Source organism: Bombina bombina, chromosome 5 (assembly GCF_027579735.1).
Source record: "Bombina bombina isolate aBomBom1 chromosome 5, aBomBom1.pri, whole genome shotgun sequence".
Classification (NCBI taxonomy): Eukaryota; Metazoa; Chordata; class Amphibia; order Anura; family Bombinatoridae; genus Bombina; species Bombina bombina.
The window spans coordinates 922271125-922298819 of NC_069503.1; the positions used below are offsets into that span (position 1 = coordinate 922271125).

Below are 27695 nucleotides of genomic sequence, written 5' to 3' on the forward strand. Positions count from 1 at the left end.
AAACCTATTTCTCCCCCCGCCTCCGCACCTGTAGATCCTCTCCAACTTTCTTACCTTATTCAAAAATGCCTCCCCCACACTTCCACGGTATCCTGCCTGACCTTGCTACAAACCACTTTAACAATACTCTCTCCTCTGCACTCAACACCCTTGCTCCTCCACAAATACGCAAAACCCCACGTCGTCAGCTCCAGCCCTGGCACTCTCAGCAAACACGATATCTACAAAAATGCTCCCATGCTGCTGAACATGCCTGGAGGAAATCCCGCTCGGAACCCAATTTTCTACACTATAAGTTCATTCTTTATTCTTACTTCTCTGCCCTTCACTTAGCCAAGCAAAACTACTTCTCTTCTCTCATATCTTCTCCTCTATCCACCTGCACCACCCCCTTCATCTGCCTTTAGTGCTCAAGACTTGGCAGACTACTTTTTCAACAAAACACTTACCATCCGAAGTAACTCCCCCCCCCCCCCCCGGTCACCCTCTCCACCACTCTCAGTACCTTCCCCCCAACCACTGAGAATGAAGTGAGTTTCCTAATATCTTCCTCACACCTCACTACCTTCCCACTTGACCCTATCCCTTCACATCTAATACCTTCTCTGTCTTCTACCCTCACCCCAGCTCTTACTCACATATTCAACTGATCCCTTACTACTGGTTCATTTCCATCATCCTTCAAACATGCAAAGGTCACCCCCATCCTCAAAAAAACCTCCCTCAACCCCAATTCTCCTGCAAACTACCGCCCCACATCACTGCTTCGCTAGCTTCAAAAGTCCTGGAAAAACTAGTTTTCTTTTTATTGAGGTTCACCATATAATACAGCATAATCAAACCAAAAATATGATCTTTGTGGGTATGAACAGAAAAAAATAATACCTCACAATATAGAGATTTACATAACATGACATATAACATACGTGTATTAAATTTCTCCCACACCAAGATCAGGTAGGTAAAAAGAAAAATGACACAAAACACTTGTTCTTGACCTCACTTTTCCCAACTACGAACAATCCTTCCAAAAAGAAAGGAAAAAATCTTATTAGCTTACATTTAGTTTCTACTAAGTTGAAGATCTGCGTACCTAGGCATCGAAAAATACCAGAAAGGAAAAAAGAAGAGACAACAACAGGAAAAAAAGCACGAAGCGCAAAGCGCAAAAGGGGGAGGGAGAGGGAGCGGAAGGAGGGGAAAAGAAAGAGAGAAAGGAGAAAAAAACAAACAGAAAAAAAAAAAAAAAAAAAAAAAAAGGTTAACCTATATCAAGTGGCCCTCTCTGTTAGCCATAACCTGGGTAAAACACCGGATATAATCAGATTTAAGAATGGCACTGCATTCTGGAAAGGTTTCAAAAAGTGACCCTGCTGCTCTGATGTCCAAGAACTAATCAGGCTTCCCCATTTTTTAAAATAGTTTTTAAACTGCTTTTCTGAATCGGCCTTAAGGTTCTGCCTTTCTACAAACATCTGGGTTTTGATAACATTAGTCACTTCCCTAATGCAGGGAGTTTCTCTTTGTCTCCATTTTTTAAAAAGTAGACTGCGTGCCACCAAAATAACTAAATTGACCAGCTGTCTATCCCCCGTGTTGGCCGTCTTTTTTAAGAAAAATACATGCTCTGCCTGTAACTCAATTTTACTCTGGAGATAGCAGTTCAACCAATACTGAGCCTTTGCCCAGTATTGCCTAACTTTTGGACAACTCCAAATACAATGTAACAGATCTGCCCCTGCCCTTTTACATTTGAAACAATTCCCTGCCTTTGACTCCGTCCACTTGGCCATTCTAGCTGGGGCCAAGTAAAAGTTATTTATGATTTTGCACTGTGACTCTCTCCAGCTAATACATGAGGTCGCCTCGGCCGCAAATTTAATACTTTCTGATATGTCCTCTCCTTGTAACCTATCAAAGTATTTATTGAATTTTTCCTTGGCAAAGTTTATATGTTCCAGTCCCTTAATTGTCAGAATTTTTTGATACCACCAGGAAATTGAACGTTTCCCTGCTTGGTACAGCTTTAGGCCCGGAGCTATTTGAAGCAATCCCCATTCCGTTGCCACTTCTCTATTAGTTCTTTCAATATAATGGCGTATCTGCAAGTATGCATAAAAATTATTGGTTGGGAGGTGATATTGTTCTACCAGACTCTGAAAGGTACAAATCAGGCCGTCCCTATCATTTTTTTAGCTGCGCAAAATAGCTCAGACCTTTCTCCCTCCAGTCAGAAAACACTTTATAGTTAAGACCTGGTGGGAAATCCACACACCCGATAATCGGTAGATATGGAGACACACGGAATTCCTGTCCCACTAAAGAGCAGTATAACTGCCACCCTTTAATAATATTGGTAAATGTTAACAATCCCTCTATATTCTGGGGCAGCTTCCTATATGGACAGTGTAACATGGCTTGAGGGCTGAAAGGTCTGATCAGCTCTGCGTCTAACATGTAATATGTTACGTATTCAGATTTGGTGAGCCAATCTAATCCGAATTTGGCCAGGGCTATTAAATTATAATGTTTGATATTTGGAATAGAAAACCCTGCAAATGATTTGGAGTTGCTCATTTTATCTATCGAGATTCTTGGTCTCTTTTTCCCCCAGATAAAAGAAGAGCAGGCTTTGTTATATCTGATTATATCCTTCCTCGTGACGAGGAGGGGTAGATTTTGCAACAGGAATAGGATTTTAGGAAATATAATTGTCTTAATTATCATACATCTGGCCGAAATTGACAGAAAGAATAGATTCCATTTATTAAGATCAGCTTGAATTTTATCAAAAAATTCCTTGAAATTTAATTGATACCAATCCCTAGGATTCCTGGCAATCTTGATCCCTAGATAGTTGATGGCCTTCACTTCTCTAAAAATATGATTAGAACTTTGCCTAGTTTTGTTGACCCATAGTAACTCTGATTTTTTGGGGTTGATTTTATAACCAGAGAAAGTGCTATACTCTGTGATAATTTTAAGGACACGTGGAATCGAGTTTACGGTATCTTGCAGAAACAGAAGTATATCATCAGCGTATAGGGATATAAGTAAGTTTTCCCTACCTATCTTCACTGGTTGTATTGTTTGCCGGATATATACTGCCAGGGGTTCTAGAGCGAGATCAAATAATAGTGGAGATAATGGGCAGCCCTGTCGGGTTCCTTTCTCTAAAATAATGTGTTGTGTTAATTCCCCGTTCACTAAAAGCTGTGACGTGGGTTCCTTATAGACCATTCTCACCAGATCAACCAATCGGCCAGAGAAACCGAAATTTTCAAGGGAGGTTATGAGATGATTCCATTCAATGGAGTCAAAAGCTTTTTCAGCATCGATGGTGAGTAGTGCAAAATCTTTTTTCTTGATGTTATGATAATCACTTCTGCGCTGTTGGCCGATCTGGTGAAAGTGATCTACTACTGTCAGGACTCTTCTCATATTTCGGACCGAGTTCCTGTTCGGGATGAAACCTACCTGGTCTGTATGTATCAGTTTACCTATGACACTCTTTAATCTGTCGGCAATAATCGACATCAAGATTTTATAGTCCTGATTTAACAGGGAAATTGGACGGTAAGCTGATAACTCATCTGGCTTTTTTCCCTTCTTATGTATCAAGGTGACAATTGAATCCGAGAAGTAAGGGGATTTTAAGGCTTGTGTTAGGAAATACTCATTATATAGGTTCTTTAATGTAGTGCCAATTGTACCTGATAGAATTTTGTAAAATTCGATCGGGAGGCCGTCAGGGCCTGCTGCTTTTCCAGATTTTATCCTTTGTATTACCTTCGCTATTTCTGAGTCTGTTATAGCAGCATTAATATAGTCTAAATCCACTGCTGATAGTTTAGGCAATTTAATTTTTTCCCAAAATTGTCTCTTTGCCCTTTCATCTATTCCACCACTGGTATAGATACTATGAAAATACTTGTAAAATGCTTCCCTAATATCTGCAGATTGAGTTATTACCTTATTGCCATCTTTTATTGCTGCTATGGTATTTTTCTTTTGTCGAAATTTTACTATTTTAACCAGATGCTTGGCTGAAAGCCCCTGAAATCCTTGATACTTGGACCTCGCCTTAAGGTCTTCCCCTGCCCATTTCTCTCTAAAAAAGTCCTCCCTTTCATTTTTAGAGGAGATATAATTACTCCAGGTAGCTTGATTCGGGGATTGGAGGAATCTATTATATGCGTTTCTAAGCTGGTTCGCCAGTTGTAACTCTCTTGCTCTCAATTTTCGCGTTAGCTTAACCATATATCCCTTAATTTCTCCACGCATAACTGCTTTTCCTGCTTCCCAGAAAATTTCCGTTTTGTTAATATATTGGTTATTTAAATCACAATACTCTAACCATTTTGCTTTTAACCAGTTAGTGAACTGTATATTTTGACTCATATAAGCTGGAAAATAAAACGAGTTCCCGGGTCTTCTCACTCTCTTATCTGGCCAAACCCTCAGACTTATGATGGCATGGTCAGATAACAAAATATCTGCTATTTGGGTTTCGGCTTCAAGCCTAGCTACTTGCTGACTTATCAAAAATAAGTCAATGCGAGAGAAACTTCTATGCGTCTTAGATTCGCACGTATATACCCGGTCGTCCGGGTGTTGCAACCGCCAAATATCATTTAATTTTAATGTCTTGATATAGTTCCTAAAGAATTTGGCCTCTCTATTATTTGCTTGACAGCCTCTAACTCTAGACCTATCCATCTCAGGATATAGCGTAAGATTCATATCTCCCGCTATAATCAAGTTCTGCTCTACATGTGGTATGAGTTTCTGTTGAACTTTTTGCCAGAAGCTTTTCTTGAGTTTATTTGGAGCATATATGTTGCAAAAGGTCCAGCTGACACCCTCTATCTGCATCTGGAGGACTATATACCTACCCTGCTGATCACACTCTTGTTTTAGAACTTTATAGTTAACCTTTTTGTTTATAATAATGGCCACCCCACGCTTACGCTTATTACAGGAAGTCGCAACAATTTCTGCCACCCAGTTCACTTTCAATTTTTCTATTTCATGATCCTTCAGGTGCAGTTCCTGCAGAAAAATAATGTCCGCCTTCTCCCCTTTCAACATTCTCAAAACATTTTTCCGTTTAGTGGGGGAGGTTATTCCCCCCACATTCCATGACACTAATTTTAAAGGTTCTGACATTTTAATCTTTTAACCAGATACATATAAAGAGAGAGAGAAGAGAAAAAAAAAAAAAAAAAAAAAAAGAGGGGCCGCCCGTTCTCCCCCCCCCCCCCACTTCCGCAGCTTTTTATTATACTGAGCATTTTAAAATTCTGATACATTCTCCTTGCCTTTAATAACCTTGCAAGATAGATATACCCAATTAAACATTTTGAAATTCAGATACAATCTCATTACCTTACGTGACCTTGTAACATAAAAATTCCCACTCAGACCTCTATGTTATTCTCCTGACAGAAATCTTGTGCTTCTTTAACTGAATTTAGTACCACTCTCCCTTCCATAGTTAAAACCGTTATTTTGGCAGGGTATATCATCGCTGTTTTAAGCCCAGCCTTAATTAACCCTGAACAAAATGGTGCCATAACCCTCCTCCTGGAGGCGGTCTCGGCGGAAAAATCCTGAAACAACAGGATTTTTTTTCCTTCAATTGTTAATGTTTGTATTTTCCTGTACTGTTGCATAATATTAATTTTGTCCTGAAAGTTCAGGTACCTAATTAGAACCATCCTGGGACGTGTGTTCCCATCCGTGGAAGACCTGACACTTCCTACCCTATGAGCTCGTTCCACCTGAAGTATGTCCCTGTCTGCCTGAATCCCTAATAACTTGGGGAGTTTGGTTGCTGCAAATTTCAAAAGGTCCTGAAACTCTCTACTCTCTGGGAGTCCCACTACCCGCACATTATTCCGGCGGGACCTGTCCTCCAGATCTTCCACCTTTAGCATGAGTGCCTTGATTTTATCTGTGTTTTCCCTCATATTGATGTCTTGGATATTTAGTTTATCTTCTGTTTCTGATACCCTAGACTCTACTTCTGCCATTCTGACCGAGAAAAGCTTTATCTCCTGTGATAAATCTGCAATATCCTTCTTCACCAATTCAAACTGCGGCAGTAAAAGATCCGCTAATTGATTTATTGTCATCTGTATGTCTTGATTAATAGAAGGGCTTTCTAGACTATTCTCAGTGCAAGTTTCTTGACCTAGTTTCTGTTTCCTGTCTTTCCTTACTGGCATGGCGGGAGATTTATTTTTTGGGTTTGTCATGTATTTGTCCATGAGGATTAACGATGTAGATTCCTTAAGGTAAATACAGTGTATACACTCCAATCTGGGACAGAGATAATCTAACTTTCCTTACACAGTCGTTGTGCTTATATCTACTGTTGTGTACCTCTTTTCCTACTGTTCTCCTGTGCCTGTTGAATCTATGTGATTACTATTTTTAGGGTTTCGTAAGGGCTCTGTCCTATTATGGGCCAGTTTAGCGATCTTATTGTGGGATAACCAGCGGCCCTTCTTTATGTGCTCGTGCTTAGCTCAACTTTACCCAATACACTATTGTGTGGTCGTGACAGGGTTATATTATAATTCCTAATTCAGACCTCTATCTAAATTCCCCTATTCCCCCCTCCTGACTCCTTACCCTTATTGTCTGTTAATTATTAAACTTGTGATTAATACCCTGTGACAAAAACTGTGGTAAGTAAAGAAATTAGTGAGTTTTCTACTTATAGGAGGATTCTTAAGATTAATTTCTCTGTTCCAGAGCACTCTTTACCTGGCTCTTAGAGTTTAATACAGAAGGGCATGACAGCTCTCTATCTGATACATTTTTTCAGTCTTGTTCTGCTGCCCCGGTATACCAAAATTTAGATTTTTTCCCCCTGGTGATTGGGCTACAGGCACCTGCAATTTACCTCCTACAGCAGCCTGCTATTTAGCTTTTTCTGCTAAGCTAATAATGTGTGTGGTATGTTATGTTAACTTACTACATATTTCAAATATATGAAGCCATACACATTTAAAATAGAAAACAACCAATCAAGCAGATAAAGCAATATACCATATGTCAGAAAACAGAGACTTTTGCACCGTTATAAAAAAAGCAAAAGAGACAGAAAGTAATGCCTTGCTAATATGTAGGCACCATGTCCTTTGAAAGCATCATGTCCTTTGACAAAAATTATGGAAAGCCTGCTATCTAATCTTCTTCGTTATATTTATACATAAATTCTGCTTCTGATTACTTCAACCTGCTCTGTGCCGGAGCCGTTGCTTGCCAATACCTGCCAGAAACACACACTTTTATGCCAAACCTCAAGTTTTTAATGTCTGTTAACTTATTTATCAGTCCTCTTGAATTAGGCCAACCTATAGTGTGTCCTCGGCCGCTTTAAAGACACTTTGCAGGCTGATGTTTGGCAGGCAGTTCTGACTATCTTTAATTTTCTTCTTTGGCAGAGAGAGTTTAGTTATAAGATGTTTAAACACATTGACTTCTCATGTTTATATAACTTCTTTGCCAATCAAGTTACACTGTTGTATACACTACTCCTTATTCACGATACTCTTATTCTCGTTGAAAAAGTAGGAGTTCGTTGTTATAGCAGAAATCATCAGCCTTAACTTATTAAGAGGAGCTCCTATACTCTATAACAGGCTTAATTATAAAGGTGAGTCCGCAGCTTGCAATATGTCAGACTGATAGGTCTTGCAGAGTTAATATCCTTTTACTGAAAGACACCACCTAGGCTTACAGGGAACCGGCTCTTTTAGCTTTACTTCAGGGTAAGTCTTTGCCACAAATCAGCAGTTTTTCTCCCTCTTACTTACCCCCAGACCTCTTCACGGCGAGCTGGGCTTACGTACCTTCTAGGCGGCTCTCTCTACCGCCCTTTCTCGGACTGTGTGGGATACTTCGGGCCTCCGTGTTACAGTGTGATCAAACGCACACTCCTCGCACACTGCCCGGCCCGTGGATATGACGTCACCTGCCTTCGCCGACGGTGGGTATCTCTGTGACAAATTCTTGCAGCTTGCTTGTAGGTACTGGCGGCACTCCACCTGGGCTCGTTCTTAGCCTTCTCCCGGCTGGACTCACACCTGGTCTTGCCACTGTGAGAACTGCGGCTTTCACCGCACACGGGACGTCTCTCTCCCAGCTCCAACACACTTCCAGGCACTCTGCGCTTAAGTGTACTTTGATCCTTGTCTATACGACTTGGCTTGTCTTTTATATGTAGTTTGGCTATGTTTTGTGGCTGAATCCAGGCAGCCAATAAAGGATCTATGGACTTCCTCCTACCACATTAATTCCCCAGGGCAGGGTGCTTCTTTCCCCCAACAATAGGGCTCTGTGGCTGGGTGTCTGCTCGTGTATTGCTCCACAGTCCAGGGAGCTTAGAGCGTGCACTCCTTCCTCCACGCTCCACCCACAGGAAGTCGGAAAAACTAGTTTTCGATCGCCTAACCCACTTCCTATCCTCCAATTCATTGCTTGACCCCTGCAATCTGACTTCGATCCCCAACACTTAACTGAGACTGCTCTCACCAAGGTTACTAATGATCTTCTTTCTGCTAAAAACAATGTCCACTATTCTATACGTATCTTACTTGACCTGTCTGCTGCCTTTGACACTGTTGACCATCCCCTCCTCCTACGGACTATCAGCTCCCTTGGGCTCTGTGATATTGCCCTCTCCTGGATCCACTCTTATCCCTCTAATAGGTCCTTTTCTGTCTCATTTGCTGGTGACTCCTCCTCTCCATTGCCTCTGTCTGTTGGAGTACCTCAAGGTTCTGTTCTAGGCCCTCTAGTCTAATCTTCTCTATTTATACTTCCTCAATGGGTAAACTTATCAGTAGCTATGGCTTCAACTTTAACCTCTATGCGGATGATACTCAGCTCTACCTATCCACCCCTGCACTCTCTCCTTCTGTCCTTTCCCACATCAGCGACTGCTTATCTGGCATTTCTTCCTGGATGGCCTCTCACCACCTAAAAATCAACATATCCAAGATTGAGCTTCTTCTAATCCCCCCCATCTAAATCTATCCTATAAGATAGGGGGCGCCCTAGAGTATATAAGTATATCTATATGGTGAAATATTTATACAAAATAAAAGATACAAACTATCAAATCAATAAATAATATAAAATAGATAATAAAAATTAAAACAATTAGTGCAACAAAATTTAAGAATGATAGAAACAATTCAAATAATGTGATAAAAACAATTAAAGTGATATAAACAATTCAAAAAAGTCTCTGAGGAGTAGATAGAAGGTGTCAAGGCAGCAATCTGTAGAGAATCCGGCCAGGATCCTAAGAGGATGATCTATAAAACATAAGAGAGACAGATGCGCCACATGGCCCAATATTGTTTGTTCAGCAGGGTGGATGTGATTTAATGATGCCAATGCAAACTCACAATTTTGGAAGCACTCCAGTTAGTGCAACAGAAGCAGTCTGGGATCAATCACAGTCACCCAGCAGACCGACCTCTTGGATAGAGTAGTATATTTCTATAAAAAGATAAGCAGACACAGAGGTGCCTATATGGCCTAGTACATTTTGGAACCAGAAGGTGATGTTGTATATATTTGAAAATATACTCACATTTAGAAAAGCATCTCTTTTTGCTGAGAAACGCGTCGCTTGTTTTTATTGTTTTACAAAGTAAAGTATTACTCTTTTTTACAAACACTTGCTATTGTGTATCATTTGGACCTACTCTGGTCCCCTGGATTTTTGCTGATTGCTTCCTGTGATAACCTGGCCATAGTCTGTTGGGTGACTGTATTGATCCCTTCCTGCCTGATTAGCATCAATGGAGATGCTTTTCTAAATGTGAGTATATTTTCAAATATATACAACATCACCTTCTGGTTCCAAACTGTACTAGGCCATATAGGCACCTCTGTGTCTGCTTATCTTTTTATAGAAATATACTACTCTATCCAAGAGGTCGGTCTGCTGGGTGACTGTGATTGATCCCAGACTGCTTCTGTTGCACTAACTGGAGTGCTTCCAAAATTGTGAGTTTGCATTGGCATCATTAAATCACATCCACCCTGCTGAACAAACAATATTGGGCCATGTGGTGCATCTGTCTCTCTTATGTTTTATAGACCATCTAAATCTACTCCAGTTTTAACTTTACTATCACTGTTGGTGACGCCACTATCTCCCCATCACCCCAAGTCCACTGCCTAGGAGTTACACTTGACTCCGATCTGTCCTTCATACTCCACATCCAATCGCTCTCTTCATCCTGTCGCAACCACCTACGCAATATCTCCAAAATTCGTCCTTTTCTGAGTGCTGAAAATACTAAACAGCTAATCCATTCCCTCGTAATTTCCCGGCTTGACTAATGTAACAACCTACTAACTGGCCTTCCTTTCTCCCGCCTCTCCCCCCTTCAATCCATCCTAAATGCTTCTGCTAGGCTAATCCACCTCTCCCAACGCTATGTATCCGCAGCACCCCTCTGTGTGTCCCTTCACTGGCTCCCCATTCACAGCAGAATTAAATTCAAAATTCTCACTCTGACCTACAAAGTCCTTACCAATGCAACCCCCCTACCTGTCCTCACTCATCAACAAATATACTCCAGCCCGTCCCCTAAGATCCAACAACGATCTACTCCTTGCCTCTTCTACCATCATCTCCTCCCATGCTAGACTACAGGACTTCTCTCGTGCGGCACCAACCCTCTGGAACGCACTTCCTCGAGCTGTCAGACTTCCCCTAACCTCTCCTCCTTTAAATGCTCCCTAAAGACCTTCTTGTTCAGGGAAGCCTATCACCAAATCAGTAACTAATGAATTCCACTTGCACCTCCTGTTTCTCACCCTCCTACCCATTTAGATTATAAGTTCCCACGGGAACAGGGCTCCCAATTCCCCCTGTATTTGTTTGTTAAATTTTGTCTGGTTTCTCATATTGTACTGTCCTTTTATCTTTGTTACCCATGGACAGCGCTGCAGAATCTGTTGGTGCTTTAGTAATAAAGAATAATAATAATGTAAAAAAAGGTACATAACATATTCTTACTAATACTAATGACCCGAGTCTATCACTCTATTTCTTCTATCTAATTCCCTGGGGCATAAACATGACCAATGTATATATCCCATAGGACTTTCATTTGTAGAAAAATATCCCTCCTTCCATTCTTCATAAATGCATACTGTTCCAAATCTAGTACATGTCGAAACTGACTGTACCACAGTGTAATAGTTGGAGCAGCCTGTGATTTCCAGTTTTTGGCTATAATTTTTTTCATGCTATTGCTGGCTATGAATAATAGTTTCTTCTTATATGTAGGAAGTTTGCTAGGTATGATATTTAGTAGCCAAATTAGGGGGTCAGGTAGTATTATAACTTCAAGCATTGTAGAAGTTGCTTTAATTATTGATTGCCATTCCGGGTTTAGTGTTGGGCACGCCCACCAAGTATGTGACATTGAACCAGAAAGTTTGTTCACATCTCCAACATTTGTCTGAAGTGGAGGGGAATAACTTATTAATCCTAACAGGGATAAGGTACCACCTCTGTATTATCTTTATATTTAGTTCAATTAGGTTACTAGATACCGATACTTTAGTAATGTTTGAAAACATTTTGGACAAGTCTATGTTCATAAGGTCTATGCTTAGTAAAACCTTGTGGAGGCCTTTATAATAAGGAATAGGATAAGGATAACATTTGTCATCTGGGTGTGTCGGATTGGCAGAGAGTCTCGAAGTGTGTCATTGGTCTTAGTAAATTTTGTCTGTCCGGGTGTTTGGTAATGTACAAGTGGCATTGGTGCAATAGGAACCAATTACTAAACATGTCTAGACCTTTATCTAGGCCATTTGAAAAGAGATTCTCCTCATTACCGTGCGCGTGTGGCAATGCTTAGATTTTTTATTTTCTGTATCATATCAGTGTAAGGGGTGTCGGGGGAGAACTGTGATGTGAGATGAGGGTGCTCGACCAAAATTTTACTCCATCATATGCTAATTTCTAAGCCATTGAAGGCCTCTTCTTACCTGAATGCATTTGACAGTTTTTCACTAATAGAGGACGTCAGTTCAGGTGAGCCATATAGATAACATTGTGCTCACGCCTAAGAAGTTATTTAAGAGTAAGCACATGTATTGCCTGGAATGCAAGTCTGTCAAAAGATCTGACATAAGGAGGCAGTCTTCAGAAGCTTAGATACAAGTTAATCACAGAGATAAAAAGTATATTAATATAACAGTGATGGTTACGCAAAACTGGAGAATGGATAATAAATGGATTATCTACCTTTTTAAACAATACAAATTCTGGAGTAGACTGTCCCTTTAACATGCAACTCATTAATTTATTTAATTAAAAAAAACAACAACTAAAATGCAGATTTTACATTATAAATATAACTTTTATGACAAGTTATAAGTGGCTGTTTAGTTAATGAAACAGTTCTAGTGTATAATACCGCTTAAATCTCTAGAATTACATTCATGCCATTGCTAAATACAATTTTTAACTGAATATTATGTATAATTTTTATCTGAAATGTATCACTTTAATTGAACTACTTGTTTCTTGCTAAATGTGTATTTCATGTTCAAATGATAACAGTTATAAAACGATGTAAAAAATAAATTATTACAATAGGATATCAAATTAAAACATAAATGCATTTCTTTTAGCTTTGCACATATTGCCCATATCTAAAGGAATACAATATCCCATAAACGGTTTTTGCATGTTTTTATGTTTAAGCATTACAGTGTTTAGCAATGCTTAATAAATTAACCCTTTATTTCAGCCCTGATGTAAAAGCATTCTTGCAGTTGGACAGCCCCAAACATCAGTTAGAGCCACCAGAAGATGAAGATGAAAGTAATGACCACAAGGTAAGAATGTTCCTTGTCATTTACTTCTGAAAAAAATCTTTTGTTTACTGTGAGATGCACTTAGCCAACCAGGAAACGTATAAAGAAAGGAACTAAGATTTTCTCTGGTCCTGCAAAGTCATTTTTAAATACAGTATGTATAGGGCTGTCACCCAGCTGCTGACATGGCTGGTACTTTTAAGGTTTGGGTAAAAAATTAAACTAATCATTAAATATAGAAATAAAGATGCTATCATGGTGAAACTGAGTGTTTTAGAATCTAATTATAAACCAGAAATAATTTTAAATAAATGATAGTAGTTTAGTTTCTAATTTATGCTGTATAAATATTTATACAAACGTATGTTAATTAACATGGCTGGTATTTGTTTCCAAAAGAGGAGGCAACCCTACGGGGTTGATTTATCAAGCTGCGACGGACAGGGGTGCACATACACGCTCCTGTCCGCTGCAGCTCGCCTCTGGTGGGCTGAATTCTGCTTCCGGAATTCAGCATTGCACACAAGCACTATATTGCGCTTGCGTGTAATCCCCCACACAGCCAATCGCGTGCGGGCAGGAGCTCTCAATCTCCCCAGTCAGATGAGACCGGGAGATTGAAATTCACCACCTAAGAGGTGACGAAAGGTTAGGTAAGCAGCGCTCTGATAACCGCTTTTTGTTAAATATGGACTGCAGGTTCTCACAAGAGAACCTGCAGTCGTAGGGGTGCGAAGCCTGCCGAAGGCTTTGATAAATCAACCCCAATGTATGTATGGTTAAACTTTGCAAAATATCTGCTTCTATAAAAATAAATGATTAAAAAACATTTAAACCTGTAATGTTGCTAGAAAACTGCGTTTTGCAAATCCAGGGACATATGCCTTGAAAAAGTTGCTTAAAGAGACATAAAACCCAAAACATTTCTTTCATGATTCAGATAAAAAATACAATTTTAAACAATGTTCTAATTTATGTTTATTATCTAATTTGCTTCATTCTCTTTGTATCCCTTGTTGAAGAAAGGGCAATGCTCATGGGTGAGCCAATAACATGAGGCATATATTTGCAGCCACCACTTAGCAGCTCTTGACCCTACCTAGGTATGCTTTTCTACAAAGGATACCAAGGGATCAAAATAAAATAGATAATAGAAGTACATTTGAAAGTTGTTTAAAATTACATGTTCTCTCTGAAACATGAAAGAAAGAAACTGGGTTTCATTTTTCTTTTAATCTCGTTTGCTTGGGGCCAGTTAGAGGCAGAAATATGTTCCTGCACTGATCAAGCAATCACTGTGAGGGCTCTGGATCCTGCAGGATGGCCTCCAGCCTCCCAAGGAGAGTGATAAGACCACAATGTTCAGAGTTAACTTTCAGGAAAAGCGTACAAAATAATGAAAGTGCCTTACAATTTTTTAAATAAGTATAATTAAACCTTTTGTGGGTAATAAATCCTGAAATTGTCACTTGAAAGGACCATTAAATTCAACAACTATATCATCATGTGACAGCCTTCACCAAATCATAGACTCATATACGATTATGTATATAGTGTGAACTATTGCACCTGCTAATTAGGGGCTGGTGCCTCAGCAAGTGTGCATATAAAAAATGTACATCATTTTATAGTGAAAGTTAAATGCAAAGTTTTTTTTTTTACTATTGATTTCTCTGTCTGAATCATGAAAATTTAATTTTCACTTTAAGTATTATACTGCAAAGCCTTGTGTAAATGTACTGTCAGTAACATGCAACTCCTTACGTACTGAGCATACTGTATGGTTGAAATGTAAGAATTTTGATTTTCTCTCTTTTGTAACAGAATGGTTCTACATCTCACAATGTCAACCTGGGACCATCTGGAAACCCACAGTAAGGCATAAATCTCTCAAAATTTGCCAATAGAAATAGTCCTTTATTTTCTATGTTTACAGTGTAAAGTTCTTCTGATGACCTTTCTGGTTCTTTTCCAGACATTTTCTTTGTGGGTGTAGAGTTACACCTTCCCAATTCCACTCACAATAAAACTTATGAGAGTTTTGTTACACTTACATTATGTGCATTGTATTTTATATTACTTTACACTTTAGATTGGGTGTTTTCAGTATTATACTTTAGATTGGGTCTTTTCAGTATTATTACATTCAATATTTGCACTTTCTAGTTTATATTTTAATACATTTAGATTTAACAGTGATTTTACAAATTCTGATTTATGTTGTGAAAGTTACTTTAACAAATTAGGATCATACTTTGTATATTTATGTGTAGCTTTTACAACTTACATTGCATTTAGTATTTTCTCTATTGTAAAATATAACATATATAATTAATTTGTAATTGATGCAGACTGAGCATTTATATCAGCCCCAGGTGTTCTTCAGCTACCTTCTCTCTCTCCCCTGTGAAAGTTTGTATCCCACAAAGCTTCATTACTTTATGTAGAAGTCATCTCTAATCTCTCTGATACTTCCAGGTTCTGCCCCTTTTCTTATAGAATTTAGTGAGTTCAGCCCCTGTGAAGTCTGCAGTATAATTTCTCTAAAAACTAGAAAATCTTCACTTAGAAATTAATTAAGCTTCCTGTGAAACTGAAGCTGTCGGTTTTATTTTAAAAGAAGAAATACAAAGTGCAATGTAATATTTTAAAGACACACATACATATACAAAGTTAAAGTTACACAGAAACTGTGAAAGCATAATCAGAATTTGTAAAATCACAATCCTAAATACACTGCTGTATACAATACTTTAGTATTCTCTATATAAACAATATGTAAGCAAGAGTCAGCAAGCAGCAGTCAAAATGGGGTTAAGATGAGGTACTTTTTTCTTTTCTTTTCAATCTGTCTAAGTATTGGCCCTTGTGTAAAGACAGATAAATAAGATAAGGAGGCTTTTGTGTATAGACAGATAGATGAGATTAGGAGGTCTGCTATTTCTGTAAGTCCAGTCTTCTATCTTCATCCTTCCGATGCGGAGCGGGTCCATCTTCAAGACATCCGGCGCGGAGCACCCTCTTCTTACGACGACTACCCGACGAATGAAGGTACCTTTAAGTGACATCATCCAAGATGGCATCCCTTAGATTCCGATTGGCTGATAGAATTCTATCAGCCAATCGGAATTAAGGTTGAAAAAACAGCCAATAGAATGCAAGCTCAATCCTATTGGCTGATTGAATCAGCCAATAGGAATGAACTTCAATCCTATTGGCTGATTGCATCAGCCAATAGGATTTTTTCAACCTTAATTCTATCAGCCAATCGGAATCTAAGGGACGCCATCTTGGATAACGGCACTTAAAGGTACATTCATTCGTCGGGTAGTCGTCGTTGGAAGTGGATGCTCCGGATGTCTTGAAGATGGACCCGCTTCGCGTTGGAAGGATGAAGATAGAAGATGCCGTCTGGATGAAGACTTCTGCCCGTCTGGAGGACCACTTCTGCCGGATTCGTTGAGGACATCTTGCTGCTTGGATGAAGCCTTCTCCCGGGAAGTGAATCTTCGGGGGTTAGTGTTAGGATTTTTTAAGGGTGTATTGGGTGGGTTTTATTTTTAGGTTAGGGCTTTGGGCCACAATAGAGCTAAATGCCCTTTTAAGGGCAATGCCCATCCAAATGCCCTTTTCAGGGCAATGGGGAGCTTAGGTTTTTTTTAGTTAGGGTTTTATTTGGGGGGTTGGTTGTGTGGGTGGTGGGTTTTACTGTGGGGGGGGTTGTATGTATTTTTTTTTACAGGTAAAAGAGCTGATTTCTTGGGGGCAATGCCCTGCAAAAGGTATTAGTAGTTTAGGTTAGGCTAGGTTTTTTTTATTTTGGGTGGGCTTTTTTTATTTTGATAGGGCTATTAGATTATGTGTAATTAGTTTAAAGATCTTGTAATTTGTTTTTTATTTTCTGTAATTTAGTGTTTGTTTGTTTTTTGTAATTTAGCTAATTGTATTTGATTTATTTAATTGTATTTCATTTAGGTAATTTATTTAATTGTAGTGTAGTGTTAGGTGTTAGTGTAACTTAGGTTAGGTTTTATTTTACAGGTAAATTTGTCTTTATTTTAGCTAGGTAGTTATTAAATAGTTAATAACTATTTAGTAACTATTCTACCTAGTTAAAATAAATACAAACTTGCTTGTAAAATAAAAATAAACCCTAAGATAGATACAATGTAACTATTAGTTATATTGTAGCTAGCTTAGGGTTTATTTTACAGATAAGTATTTAGTTTTAAATAGGAATAATTTAGTTAATGATAGCCATTTTATTTAGATTTATTTAAATTATATTTGTTAGGGGGTGTTAGGGTTAGACTTAGGTTTAGGGGTTAATAAATATAGTATAGTGGCGGCGACGTTGGGGGCAGCAGATTAGGGGTTAATAAATGTAGGTAGGTGGCGACGATGTTAGGGGCGGCAGATTAGGGGTAAATAATATTTAACTAGTGTTTGCGAGGTGGGAGTGCGGCGGTTTAGGGGTTAATATGTTTATTCTAGTGGCAGCGATGTCCGGAGCGGCAGATTAGGGGTTAATATTTTTATTATAGTGTTTGCGATGCGGGAGGGCCTCGGTTTAGGGGTTAATAGGTAGTTTATGGGTGTTAGTGTACTTTTTAGCACTTTAGTTATGAGTTTTATGCTATAGATTTGTAGCGTAAAACTCATAACTACTGACTTTAAAATGCATTAGGAATCTTGCGGGATAGGCTGTACCGCTCACTTTTTGGCCTCCCAGGACAAGCTTGTAATGTCATCGCTATGGAAGTCCCATTGAAAAAAGACTATAAACAATTTGCGTAAGTTGGTTTGCGGTAAGGCCAAAAAAGTGATCGGTGCCCCTAAACCTGAAAGACTCGTAATACCAGCGGACGTAAAAAAACAGCGTTAGGACCTGTTAACGCTGCTTTTTCACCTTCCCGCAAAACTCGTAATCTAGCCGTCTGTATTTAAAGGGATGTCAAAGAGTGTTTTATTGTTGTAAAAAAATGCACTAAGCAGTGAGTTATACTTAATAAAAATCAGTGCAATATGTATTTTTCTTATTTTTTTTAGAATATTTTACCTTTTATTTCTTATTTTAACTTAATTTGTGCAGTGTCAATTACTTCTTGTCACAGCCCTACAAGAAGGCTGTGGTCTCTACAGGAAGGCTAATCTAGCTTGATGTCATAACTCTTCTAGAGTAACTTGATCTAGATTACTATTCAGATAATATTAGAGAGACAGTAAATCTGTTTTGCTCATGCTCAGTTGAACCCTCCCTGAGGGCAGGGGCTATAATGAGAAACTCTTAAAGGGACATGAAACCCCAAATTTTTCTTTCATGACAACTTTCCAATTTACTTCTATTATTTATTTTGCTATCTTCTCTTCTTATCCTTCGCTGAAAAGTTTATCTAGGAAAGCTCAGGAGCAGCAAAGAACCTAGGTTCTAGCTGCTGATTGGTGGCTGCATATATATACCAATTGTCTTTGGCTCACCCATGTGTTCAGTTTGAAACCAGTAGTGCATTGCTGCTCATTCAACAAAGCATACCAAGAGAATGAAGAAAAAATGATAATAGGAGTAAATTAGAAAATTGCTTAACCCCTTAATGACCAAGGACGTACGCCACACGTCCTCAAAAAAAATACAGTTAATGACCGAGGATGTGTGGCGTACGTCCTTGGTCTGGAAAGCAGCTGGAAGCGATCCTACTCACTTCCAGCTGCTTTCCGGTTATTGCAGTGATGCCTTGATATGGAGGCATCCTGCAATAACCCCCCTTGGCCATCCGATGCAGAGAGAGCCACTCTGTGGCCCTCTCTGCACCGGACATCGGTGGCCGGTATCGTTGGTGGGTGGGAGCAAGTCTGGGAGGTGGGTGGGCGGCCATCGATGTGCCGAGTGGAGGGAAGGGGGACGGGATCGGGGGCGGAACCGTCGGGAGCGTGCACGGGAGCGCGCACGTGCACGGGGGGCAGCGGGCGGGCTCGTGCACGGGGCGGGAGCGGGAGGGAACCGCTACACTACAGAAAAATAAAGCTGGTAAAAGCTAAAAAAAAATAATTTTAAAGTTATAAATAACAGCTAAGGGATCTGGAAGGGGTGGGGGGTTGGTCTTGGGGGGGGGGAAGCTACACTACAGAAAAGGGTATTTTTAAAACAAAAAAGGCTCATTTGTTACTAAACTGGGTACTGGCAGACAGCTGCCAGTACCCAAGATGGCGCCCATTAAGGCAGAGGGGGAGGGTTAGAGAGCTGTTTGGTGGGGGATCAGTGAGGTTGGGGACTAAGGGGGGATCCTACACAGCAGCATATGTAAATATGCCAAAAAAAAAACAAAAAAAAAAGGCCCAAGTATAGCTTTTATTTTAGTACTGGCAGAATTTCTGCAGTACTTAAGATGGCGGGGACAATTGTGGGGTGGGGGAGGGAAGAGAGCTGTTTGGGAGGGATCAGGTGGTCTCATGTTTCAGGTGGGAGGCTGAGCTCTACACTAAAGCTAAAATTAACCCTGCAAGCTACATAATTAACCCCTTCACTGCTAGCCATAATACACGGATGAAATGCAGCGGCATTTGGCGGCCTTCTAATTACCCAAAAAGCAACGCCAAAGCCATATATGTCCTGCTATTTCTGAACAAAGGGGATCCCAGAGAAGCATTTACAACCATTTGTGCCATAATTGCACAAGCTGTTTGTAAATGATTTCAGTGAGAAAACCTAAAATTGTGAAAAATTTAACGTTTTTTTTAATTTGAATCGCATTTTGGCGGGTGAAATGGTGGCATGAAATATACCAAAATTGGCCTAGATCAATACTTGGGGTTGTCTACTACACTACACTAAAGCTAAAAGTATCCCTAAAAGCTCCCTAAATGCTCCATAATTAACCCCTTCACTGCTGGGCATTAATACACGTGTAGTGCGCAGTGGCATTTAGCAGCCTTCTAATTACTAAAAAGCAACGCCAAAGCATATATGTCTGCTATTTATGAAAAAAGGGGGATCCCAGAGAAGCATTTACAACCATTTAAGGCCATAATTGCACAAGCTGTTTGTAAATAATTTCAGTGAGAAACCAAAAGTTTGTGAAAAAATTAGTAAAAAAGTGAACGATTTTTTGTATTTATCGCATTTGGCGGTGAAATGGTGGCATGAAATAGTACCAAAATGGGCCTAGATGAATACTTTGGGATGTCTACTAAAAAAAAATATATACATGTCAATGGATATTCAGAGATTCCTCAAAGATATTAGTGTTCTAAATTAACTTAGCTCGCTAATTTTGAAAAATAATGGTTTGGAAAATAGCAAAGTGCTAACTTGTATTTATGGCCCTATAACTTACAAAAAAAAGCAAAGAACATGTAAACATTGGGTATTTCTAAACTCAGGACAAAATTTAGAAACTATTTAGCATGGGTGTTTTTTTGGTGGTTGTAGATGTGTAACAGATTTTTGTGGGTCAAAGTTAGAAAAAGTGTGTTTTTTTTTCAATTTTTTCTCATATTTTATAATTTTTTTATAGTAAATTATAAGATATGATGAAAATAATGGTATCTTTAGAAAGCCCATTTAATGGCGAGAAAAACGGTATATAATATGTGTGGGTACAGTAAATGAGTAAGAGGAAAATTACAGCTAAACACAAACACAGCAGAAATGTAAAAATAGCCTTGTCCCAAACGGACAGAAAATGGAAAAGTGCTGCGGTCATTAAGGGGTTAAAATTGCATGCTCTATCTGAATCATGAAAATAAAAATTGGGTTTCATATTCTTTTAAGTGCTCATTTTGCAAGAAAACAAGTTAGTTTTTTGCTGTTTTTTTACACAATCTGTTTCCTTTTATGGTAACTTTGATTTAACATATTTGTTTAACAGTTTTACATATTACAACTTATATTAATATCCATTTTAAGATGTTTTATATTTACTGCTGTTATTATCCATTACATTTTAGTGCTAAGCCTTCTGACTTTGAATACCTGAAAACTAATTGGGAAAAGGAAGCTTTGGAAAAGTAAGTGGTTTTTTATTATTATTTTTATAAATTCCAAAATAAAATGATATATAGTAATATAATCTCCTTTTTAAACATATACATTTGTAAATATACTTTAGGTTATTCTTACAAGAAGAAAGCTTGACAGTAAATATTATGCAATTAAGGTGCTGCAGAAGAAAGTTATTCTCAACAAGAAAGAGGTATGTTTAGATGAGTACTGAAAACCTTAGAATGTTTTAAGGATTACTGAGAGAAATGGAATAATATGTAAAATGAGCAGTAGATTTTTTCTTACAAATTTTAAAATGTATTTCAATTTGCTGGCCCCCTGTATCATGTGACAGCTATCAGCCAATCACAGACTCCTATATGTTTATGCTGTAAACTCTTACACATGCTTAGTAGTAACTTGTGCCTGAGAAAGTGTGCATATTAAAATACTGTGCACTATTTGATAATGGAAGTCAATTGGAAAGTCTTTTAAAATGACATGCTTTATCTAAATCATTAAAAAAAAAAAATTGACTTTAGCTTCTCCTTTAAAGGGACAGACTACAATAGAATTTTATTGTTTTAAAAGATAGATAATCCCTTTATTACCCATTCCCCAGTTTTGCATAACCAACACAGTTATATTAATATACTTTTTACCTCTGTGATTACCTTGTATATAAGCATCTTCTGACACCCCCTGATCCCATGACTTTTTATTTATTATCTATTGACTTGCATTTAGTAGTGTTGTGCTAAATCTTAAATAAATGCTCAGGTTTGCACACAATTTTATCAATATAGCCCACATGAACTAGCAGTCTCCTGTTGTGAAAAGCAAATAAAAAAGCTTGTGATTAAGAGGCTGTCTATAGAGCCTTTAAAACAGGCCGAAATTTAGAGGTTTAACCCTTTAATGACCACAGCACTTTTCCATTTTCTGTCCGTTTGGGACCAAGGCTATTTTTACATTTTTGCAGTGTTTATGTTTAGCTGCAACTTTCCTCTTACTCATTTACTGTACCCACACATATTATATACCGTTTTTCTCGCCATTAAATGGACTTTCTCAAGATATCATTATTTTCATCATATCTTATAATTTACTATAAAAAAAAAAAATATGAGGAAAAAATGGAAAAAAACACACTTTTTCTAACTTTGACCACCCAAAATCTGTTACACATCTACAACCACCAAAAAACACCCATGCTAAATAGTTTCTAAATTTTGTCCTGAGTTTAGAAATACCCAATGTTTACATGTTCTTTGCTTTTTTTGCAAGTTATAGGGCCATAAATACATGTAGCACTTTGCTATTTCCAAACCACTTTTTTTCAAAATTAGCGCTAGTTACATTGGGACACTGATATCTTTCAGGAATCCCTGAATATCCATTGACATGTATATATTTTTTTTTAGTAGACAACCCAAAGTATTGATCTAGGCCCATTTTGGTATATTTCATGCCACCATTTCACCGCCAAATGAGATCAAATAAAAAAAATTGTTCACTTTTTCACAATTTTTTTTCACAAACTTTATGTTTCTCACTGAAATTATTTGCAAATAACTTGTGCAATTGTGGCACAAATGATTGTAAATGCTTCTCTGGGAACCCCTTTGTTCAATCATAAATAGCAGACATATATGGCTTTGACATTTTTTTTTTGGTAATTAGAAGGCCGCTAAATGCCACTGCGCACCACATGTGTATTATGCCCAGCAGTGGAGGGGTTAATTAGGGAGCATGTAGGGAGCTTCTAGGGTTAATTTTAGCTTTAGTTTAGTGTAGTAGACAACCCCAAGAATTGATCTAGGCCCATCTTGGTATATTTCATGCTACCATTTCACCGCCAAATGCGATCAAATAAAAAAAAAATCGTTCACTTTTTCACAATTTTAGGTTTCTCACTGAAATTATTTACAAACAACTTGTGCAATTATGGCACAAATGGTTGTAAAAGCTTCTTTGTGATCCCCTTTGTTCATAAATAGAAGACATATATGGCTTTGACAATGCTTTTTGGCAATTAGAAGGCCACAAAATGCCACTGCGCATAACACGTGTATTATGCCCAGCAGTGAAGGGGTTAATTAGGGAGCTTGTAGGGTTAAGTTTAGCTTTAGTGTAGTGTAGTAGACAACCCAAAGTATTGATCTAGGCCCATTTTGGTATATTTCATGCCACCATTTCCCCGCCAAATGCGATCAAATAAAAAATAATCGTTCACTTTTTCACAAACTTTAGTTTTCTCACTGAAATTATTTACAAACAGCTTGTGCAATTATGGCACAAATGGTTGTAAATGCTTCTCTGGGATCCCCTTTGTTCAGAAATAGCAGACATCTATGGCTTTGGCGTTGCTTTTTGGTATTTAGAAGGCCACGAAATGCTGCTGCGCATCACACGTGTATTATGTCTAGCAGTGAAGGGGTTAATTAGGTAGCTTGTAGGGAGCTTGCAGGGTTAATGTTAGCTTTAGTGTAGAGATCAGCCTCCCACCTGACACATCAGACCCCCTGATCCCTCCCAAACAGTGCTCTTCCCTCTCCCACCCCACAATTGTCCCCGCCGTCTTAAGTACTGGCAGAAAGTCTGCCAGTACTAAAATAAAAGGTATTTTTAAAAATATATATATATTTTTTAGCATATTTACATATGCTGATGTGTAGGATTCCCCCCTTAGCCCCAAACCTCCCTGATCCCCCCCAAACAGCTCTCCAACCCTCCCCCTCTACCTTACTGGGAGCCATCTTGGGTACTGGCAGCTGTCTGCCAGTACCCAGTTTCTCCAAAAAAAAATGCTTTATATTTTTTCTTTAAGTTTTTTTTTCTGTAGTGTAGCTTCCCCCCCACAAAACAACCCCCTCCACCTCCCAGATCACTTCGATTTTTAAGAAAAAATATTTTACACAACGTTTATTTGTAACCGTTTTCTGTAGTGTAGCAGTTCCCACCCGCATCCACCCCGTGCACACACCCGCCCCCACCCTCCCGTGCACGCGTGCGCGTCCATGCGCGTCCCCCGGCAATCCCGCCCACGATCCCGCCCCCCCACAACGTCATATGGCCCATAGATGGCCGCCCACCCACCTCCCATGTAAGCTCCCACCCACCAACGATACCGGCCACAGAGTGGCTCTCTCTGCATCGGATGGCCAAGGGGGGTTATTGCAGGATGCCTCCATATTGAGGCATCACTGCAATAACCGGAAAGCGTCTGGAAGCGATCAGGATCGCTTCCAGCTGCTTTCCAGACCAAGGACGTACGCCATACGTCCTCGGTCATTAACTGTATTTTTTTTGAGGACGTATGGTGTACGTCCTTGGTCGTTAAGGGGTTAAATGTTATAAAGTATATTAATCTAACAATGTTGGTAGTGCAAAGCTGGGGAATGGGTATTTAAAGTCATTATCTATCTTTTTTTAAACAATAACAATTTTAGTGTGGACTGTCCCTAATAAGCAAGCATAACCCAGGTTCTCAACCAAAAATGGGCCGGCTCCTATGCATCATATTCCTGCTTTTTAAATAAAGATAGCAAGAGAACGAAGAAAATTTGATAAATCTCTCTCCCCTCTCTTTGCTCTCTCTCTCTCCCCTCTCTTTTGCTCACTCTCGCCCCTCTCTTTTGCTCTCTCTATCCCCCTCTTTTGCTCTCTCTACCCCCTTCTTTTTCTCTCTCTCTCCCCTTTTTTTGCTCTCTTCCCCCCTCTATTTTGCTTGTCTCTCCCCCTCTCTTTTGCCTCTCTCTCTCCCTCTTTTTTTGCTCTCTCTCTCCCCCTCTGGTGTGCTCTCTCTCTCCCCTCTCTTTTTGCTCTCTCTCTTACTCCCCCCTATCTCTCCCCCCCCCCCTCTCTTCCTCCACTCTCTTTTGCGCTCTCTCCCCCCTGTCTCTTTGCGCTCTCCCACTTTCTTTTGCTCTCTCTCTCCCCCGCTCTTTTGCTCTCTCTCCCCTCTGTTTTGCCCTCTCTCTCTCCCCCCTCTTTCCCCCCTCTCTTTGTTCTCTCTCTCTCTCTGTCTCTCACTCCCCTCTTTTGCGCTCTCCCCCCTCTCTTTTGCTCTATCTCCCCTCTCTTTTGCTCTCTCTCTCCCCTTTCTCCCACCTCTCTTTTGCTGTCTCTCTCCCTCTCTTTTACTCTATCTCCCCTCTTTCTCTCTCTCTCTCTCCCCCCCTTTCTTTTGCTCTCCCTCCCCCTCTCTTTTGCTATCTCTCCTTCCCTTTTGCTCTCTCTATCCCCCTCTTTTGCTCTCTTTCTCTCTATACCCCTTCTTTTGAGCTCTCGTCTCTCTCAGTCCACCCGGCCGGCCCCGTTCAGCCCCGCCTGTGTCACGCCCGGCCCCGCCCAGCCCCGCCTGCTTCACACCCGGTCCCGCCTCCGTCACGCCCCTTCACACCCGGTAGATGCCAGGTCAGTCTTGACTCTATTGAAGGCCAGGTGTGTTTGTCCTCGCGCAGCCTCTACTGCGCATTACAGCTTCGGACAAACACACTTGTCCTTTTATATTATAGGATATTACCATCTCAAAGTGTTTGATGTCCCTTTAAGTTTTGGGAATGAAGGAAAGCTATTTTCTTTTCTTATCAGAAGCTTTGTTATTGCATGGCAGAATCTCAGCTATTCTTGCAAATACCATGGGTTCTGCATGCTTAGATAGGGTTTTTAGGCTTATTTTCAATACTTCTCTAATATATATTTTTTTTCTTGCAGCAAAAGCACATTATGGCTGAACGAAATGTGCTTTTAAAAAATGTGAAGCACCCATTTCTGGTGGGATTACATTACTCATTCCAGACCTCGGATCAGCTGTTTTTTGTGCTGGATTTTGTAAATGGGGGAGAGGTAAGATAAAACTCATTGCATTTTTTCTTATGTTATGGTTACAACTACTTTATGTAACTATGGAGGGCAAAAGAACTGTATGTAACACATCACTCTGCTTAACATCTACACACAGGCCTCTATTTATGCAAGGTCTTGCGGACCTGATCCGACAGTGCGGATCAGGTCCGCAAGACCTCGCTGAATGCGGAGAGCAATACGCTCTCCGTATTCAGCATTGCACCAGCAGCTTCCTTTACAAAGATAAATCACTATTAACACAGTGCCTGCCCTTCATAATTGTTTTTTCTTTTACAAGATACGATGAGTCCACGGATTTCATCCTTGTGGGATATCGCCTCCTGGTCAGCAGGAGGAGGCAAAGAGCACCACAGCAGATCTGTATATATAGCTCCTTCCTTCCCTCCCACCCCAGTCATTCTCTTTGCCTGTGTTAGTGATAGGAAGAGGCAGAGTGAGGTGTTAGTTATAGATTCTTCAATCAAGATTTTATTATTTTTAAAGTAGTGCCACAGTGTGCTACTTTGTTCTGGGGTGTAGCCTAGACCGGATCAGTCTCTTCAGTAAAAAGAGAAGCATTTGGTGGCTTTAAAGCAATGGGAACTTGTGGGACATTATTCTCATTGCGCCTCCCATAATTGTTATGCTGCCCTGTTTGTAAAAGTCTGAGGGGGAATATGCTCAGTACTTTTTGTTTCCACAGGCCAATGTGAAGGGGAGAAGAGAACTTCACAAGCAGGGTGAGATGCCTTACTGCCGGGCAGCCTTCCAAGGTAAGTGCTAAGCTTTATTTTCTTGATATGTACTCAGAAGAGTTTTGGCACTTTATATATCCCTGGAATGGGGATGACTTTTTCAAAGGCAGTCCTGAATATCAGAGGCAACATGTCTGCTGTATGACTCCCAGCGGCTTATAACTTATTTAATAGCCGACAGGGAGGGTTTTCCTATAGAACACTTAAATAGTGTGTAGGATTCTTGTGAGATATTTAGGTTTCTAATATGTTGCATATCCCTGTCCTTTCGTTTTCTATGGAAATTGGAAACCGACAGGCAGGGTGGTCTTATTTGGGTTTGTCATAGCATAGATTTGGGAACTGCATAGATTTGGGAACTGCAGACTGCGTTATCCTGTTTAGTGACAGATATACAGGATGATTACATGTTCCTTTTTCTACCGATAGAAACGTAGGGGTCTCCCCTGTTCACTACGGCTTATGTTTAAACTTTATCAGCCGACAGGGAGATGTTTGTTATGCATGTCTTTAACATGTTGGGGCACTATTGAGATGGCAAGATTTAAGTACCTGTCAGTTATAGTGCTAGTTATTGTGATTGTTTGTTTTTACTTTCTCCCGGCGGCTCCATTTTGTTTTTACTAAATGTCTATCCACACAGGGGATTGAGCTCAATACGCCCTCGATGGGCGGAGCTTCGTTTCGTGCCATTGTGTGCGCGCCATTCGGCGGCTCCATCTTGGCTTTCCATGTTTGAGCTCGATACGCCCACAGAGGGGCGGAGCTTCGTTACGCGCCGTTGTGTGCGTGCTATTTGTGCCGGATGCCTCCTCGACTGTGCTTTACGAGCATACAGCTGAGAGGTTGTGCACGCCGCTTGCAGAGTCCTTGTGTGCATGGGACGCTTTCTCTGTCATGTTAGACAGAGAGGCGTCGCCAACACGCAGTATGTAAGGGACTTTCCTTTGGTCATTTTGCCTATAGTCAGTGTCCCATGCAGGGATAGACGGAACTCTTAGGGAAGCAATACACTGGTGTTTCCTGAGTGATATAATTGGGGATTCAATTGAAACCGTGTAAAGGTTTCGCTGTTAATAAGTTGCATAAAGCAGTACATTGATTCTTGACAACTGTTAAACATGACACAAAAGGTCACACATTTTGTTACTTCTATGTTATGTGTCTGTTCCCCATGTTTTAAGAGAAATCCTTTCAGATTTAGATGCTTTAAGCAGCATTCTGACTCTTTGCAACTA

At 39.7% G+C, this 27695-nt stretch overlaps 1 protein-coding gene across 1 annotated transcript in view; it reads left to right on the top strand.

Moving 5' to 3' along the window:
• Positions 1–27695, top strand: part of SGK3 (serum/glucocorticoid regulated kinase family member 3) — a 243092-nt gene that overhangs the window by 168330 nt on the left and 47067 nt on the right. The window contains 6 exon segments of the mRNA XM_053715094.1: positions 12807–12894; positions 14698–14747; positions 20818–20851; positions 20854–20877; positions 20979–21062; positions 25571–25702. Coding sequence (XP_053571069.1) covers positions 12807–12894; positions 14698–14747; positions 20818–20851; positions 20854–20877; positions 20979–21062; positions 25571–25702 — 412 coding nt within the window.